Source organism: Penaeus monodon, chromosome 18 (genome assembly GCF_015228065.2).
Source record: "Penaeus monodon isolate SGIC_2016 chromosome 18, NSTDA_Pmon_1, whole genome shotgun sequence".
Lineage (NCBI taxonomy): Eukaryota > Metazoa > Arthropoda > Malacostraca > Decapoda > Penaeidae > Penaeus > Penaeus monodon.
Genome location: NC_051403.1, coordinates 29,301,989 through 29,306,306, shown reverse-complemented (window position 1 = coordinate 29,306,306; position 4,318 = coordinate 29,301,989). Strand labels below are relative to the sequence as shown.

The 4,318-nt window shown below is 48.4% G+C and overlaps 1 protein-coding gene across 1 annotated transcript in view; it reads left to right on the top strand.

The window, feature by feature from the left end:
* Positions 1 to 3,769: 3,769 nt before the first annotated feature.
* LOC119584403 overlaps positions 3,770 to 4,318 on the top strand; it is a gene marked incomplete at its 5' end in the record, with an annotated part of 2,480 nt that continues 1,931 nt past the window's right edge. The window contains 1 exon segment of the mRNA XM_037932986.1: positions 3,770 to 3,915. Coding sequence (XP_037788914.1) covers positions 3,770 to 3,915 — 146 coding nt within the window.

The following is a 4,318-nucleotide window of genomic DNA, read 5'->3' as shown; positions in this document are numbered from 1 at the left end:
ACTCGCACGACGTGGGGACAAATAATCTCGAAATCACAACACGGATTCCTTCCGACCGGCGAGCCAAGCAGACGCGGACCCATAAACATAACTGTATCGGCTCTTCCCAAAGTTCACTTCCACTCTTTCAAAGCAATGTCATGCTTCCCCGCTTTCTTACAAAGACCAAAAAGCATGACAACACTGAAAAAATATAGACAGATATTTTTACACAGTGAGCCGTGCACGTAAGATTAGAAGATTCCAAGACCGTAGAAAAAAGAGAGAACGAAATTTATTTCGGAAAAAAGTTGTTCGCCGGAAAGCAGAACCACATACAAGGAGGCGAAGGAGGGGGAAGGAGAGGAGGGAAGGGGTGCAAAGGGAGGAAGGGGGAGGAAAGAGGGGTAGGAAGGGAGTAAGGAGTAAGAGGGGGACGCAATAAAAGGGTTGGCGCAGGTACAGGTCAGTGTACGCAGCACAACCCGGGTATAACGGTATGAACAGCCACCGCAGGTAAAGGGTTAGGCTAGAAGGGGATGGGGAGGGGGCAGGGACAGCGATGCCTTGCTGGAGGGAGGGGAGGGGTGGACGAGGGTAACGCATGCTTCAGGGCAAATCATGGTGAGAGAGAGAGAGAGAGAGAGAGTGACCGAGCGAAGGAAGCGAAGTGGTTTAGCTGGCGTCTCAAGTAAAGGTCGGATTGCGGCGCTCGTTAGACGAAGGTCGGAGTCTGCCCTGTGACACGACACTTTAGGAGCTGCTCATTATCGCCCTGGCAATTGCTCCTCCGATGTGGCCGCGTCTGTTTTCCTCGCCACTTCTGATATTCCATTAATGTACGATGCGATTATTACCTTCATTATCGCAACGATTGGCGTGATTGCTCTCATCACTTGAAATGGTTTCATCTAAACCCGAAGAGTATCTTTTTGTTGTTATGACTGTGTTTATTTTTTTGGAATTTTTTCCTTTTTTGCCATTTTTTTTATTTTGACGATTTTTGGGAATTTTTAATAAAAAATTATATTTCTTAATAATTGTTTTCCTTCAAAATTTGATTCATATTTTGTCAAAACAAAATTTCCCGTTTGATTTAAAAAAGAATGGGAATTTTTTCTTTTTTTCCCTTCCCAATCTTTTCTCTCTTTCCTGTTTATTCGGTCCTTTTTTTTCCCCTCCTCTCTTTCTCCCCTTTTTCCTCTTTCTCTCTCTCTTTTTCTCCTCTCTCTCTTCTGTCTCTTCTCCCTCCCCCTTTTCTCCTCCCCTCTCTCCCCCTACCCCTCTCTCTTTTCTTTTCCTCCTTTTTTCCTCGTCCCCTCTCTCCCCCTCTTCTTCCTCTCTCTCTCCTCTCTCCCTTCTCTCTCCCCTTTTCCCCTTTCTCTTTCCCCCTTCCCCCCCTTTCTCTCTCCCTCCCCCCCCCCCTCTCTCTCCTTTCCCCCTCTCTTCTCTCTCCTCTCTAATCGCTCTCTCCCTTTCTCTCTCCTCTCCCCTCTCCCCTTTTCTCTCTCCTCTCCCCCTCTCTTTTCTCCTTCTCTCTCCCCTCTTCTCTTCCCCTCTCTCTCCTCCCTCTCTCTTCTTCTCCTCTCTTTTTCCTCTCTCTTCTTTTCTCTCTCTCTTCTCCCCGCTCTCTCTCTTTTCTCTCTCTCTTTTTTCCTCTCTCTCTCTCGCTCCCCTTTTCTCTCTCCTCTCTCCCCCTCTCCCCTCTCTCTCTCTCGTTCTCCCTCCCTTTTTCTCCTTTTTTCTCTCTTATCCCTCCTCTTTTCCCTCTCCCCCCCCCTGTCCCCCTTCCCAAATCTTCTCCCTATCCCTCTCTCTTTTTTTTCTTCTTCTCTCTCTCTCCTTCTTTCCCCCTTTTCCCTCTCTCTCTCTCTCTCTTCTCTCTTTTCCCTCTCCCCCCTTTTTCCTCCTCTCTCTCACCCCAAACAAAACAGACACTCTCCTCTCTCCCCTCCCCTCTCCTCCTCTTCTCTCTCTCCCCTTCTCTCTCTCTCTCCTTTTTCTTTTTCCCCTCTTCCCCCCTCTCTCCCCTCCTTCCCCTCTCTCTCTCTCCCCGCTCCCTCTCTCTCATCCTCTCTCTCTCTCCCCTTTTCCCCCGCCCTCCCCCTTTTTTTTCCTCTCTCTCTCTCTTCTCCCCTCCCCCTCCCCTCTCTCCTCTTTTATCTTCCTCCCCACTCTCTCTCTCTCGTTTCCCCACTCTCTCTCTCTTTCTCTCCCCTCCCCTCTTTTTCCTCTCTTTTCTTCTCTCTCCCTCTCTCCCTCTGCTTTTCTTTTCCCCTCTTTCTCTCTCCCCTCCCCCTCCCCTTTTCCCTCTTTCTCTCTCTCTTCCCCCCCCTCCCCCTTCCCCCTCTCTTTCTCTCCTCTCTCTCTCTCTCCCCCTCTCTCTCCCCCTCTCTCTTCTTCTCTTTTCCCCTGTCTCTCTTTTCTCTTTTTCTCTCCTCTCCCCTCTTCCCCCCCCCCTTTCCCCCTCCTCCTTCCCCTGTTTTGGGCCCCCTTCCCCCCGCCCGTCTCCCACCCCCTTCACCCCCTTCCCCTCCCCCCCCGTGTCCTGCTGGGGGCTTTGTCAGGGGCGGCCCCCAGGAAACGATCGAAGGGTGTCGGCAACGGTGGTTTGCGGCGCGTCCCGGGGAAGCGAAATGTTTCCGGGAAACCCCGGATCGGGAGGGGTCCTGAGGAACGCGCCCAAGGGAGCCCCCCCTTTCCTCACCGCCCCCCCAAAAAAAAAAACCCCCCACCCCCCCTCCCGCCCATCATAAAACAGGCGCCCGACAACGCCACCCCAAATCAGGCCGAATCTCGTGGAAAATTTCCCGGTTTGGGCACTGATGGGGTGAGTCCCAAATTTTTTTCTGGAAAAATTTTTTTAACAAAGTGGGGGGGGTGTGTGTTTTTCTTTAAAAAAAAAAAGTGTTACTTATATGAGATAAGTAAGTGAATTCGATAGTGTGGTGTTATTGTCAGTGAATTAATGCTTTACATCAAACACGCGGTTCGCGCCACATTTGCTCTTTCAGTCTTACAGTCGGCCATTATATATGATTGATTAAAACATTCCTTCGTCTTTTAAGATTATCACTTATACTCTTATACATTTTTTTCTATTACTGTATTTTCGTAATGAATGAAATGGCATTCTTCGTTTTTACGTCAACCATATGGCCGTTTCATCGCGTCGACTCATGATTATCTGGCCCGCGTACTGCATACTAATATGAAATGCGGCCCCCTGGAGGAAAGGAGTCGGAGGCGCTGCTCCACACTCAACGGCATGGGCGCTGACGTAAACCCGCCTCAGCCAATAAATTCAGCACTCGTCGAGTGTCCTTTTAAGTGACGTTTTTTCACATTCAGCATCTTAGATGGGGCTACTTAGATTATTTTTTTTGCAGAAAAAAAATACATCTCTGGAAATGGCACAGCACTGTAACATATGGTGCATGGCGCTTTGGGTGAGACTTTGAGGCAAGATTTCTTTTAAATATCATTCAGAATGGACTTTCCTCGGCAAGACAAATCATCCCGTTAGTGATGCGGTTCAAAGAGATTTCAGTTTGACTTCGTCCGGCACAGCATCCTTATTTCGCGAAGCATTTTAAGAATTCCTATGAGCTTTTATAATCACTGTTTGTTGATTCCTCTCGCGGCGCATTTGTAAACAGCTGATCAGAAATGAGGAACATGTCCAGACTTATGGAAATATGTACCTGTCTGGGGTCTAAGAAGTCCTCAGTATTGCCAGAAGGTGAGATGTGTTTGTTATTTAAAGCTTCTACCCCTTTTCCGTCCGCAGAAATATGGCTATTATGGTGATGTCGACAATGAGTGCCAGGTATTCCACGTGTGCCTGCCCCTCCACCAGCTGTACCCGTCCAACTTCACCGCCCCAGTCACCTACCAGTTTTCCTTCATCTGTCCTGAACACACCGTCTTCACACAGTTAGTAGTTAACAGAGTTTGTATCTGTATACCAAAGGCAGGGAAGCGGATGTCAGGGTTAAACTCACTATTGAAAGCAATGTATGGTTGAAATTTCGAACGAAGTGAAGCTGACATCTTGATTCGAAAATCCGTTGTTATCACGGATTTGTCCAATTTCATTAGATTTCTGTGCATGCTGTATTTTTGAGAATGGCTGGCTCTTATACCAAATATGCATAGTGTTGCTCCATCTGTGCTTCTCTACACGACGTATAACTGAAGATGAGTGATCATTGTCTGAATTCCGAGGAGAGGCATGTAACACGTCGCCCGTGGGAGAACGAGAGGATAGTGCTTTCATTTCATTGTTGTTCGGGAGGACTTCACCCTCAATAAACCCCAGAAGTGAAAGAGGCTCTGG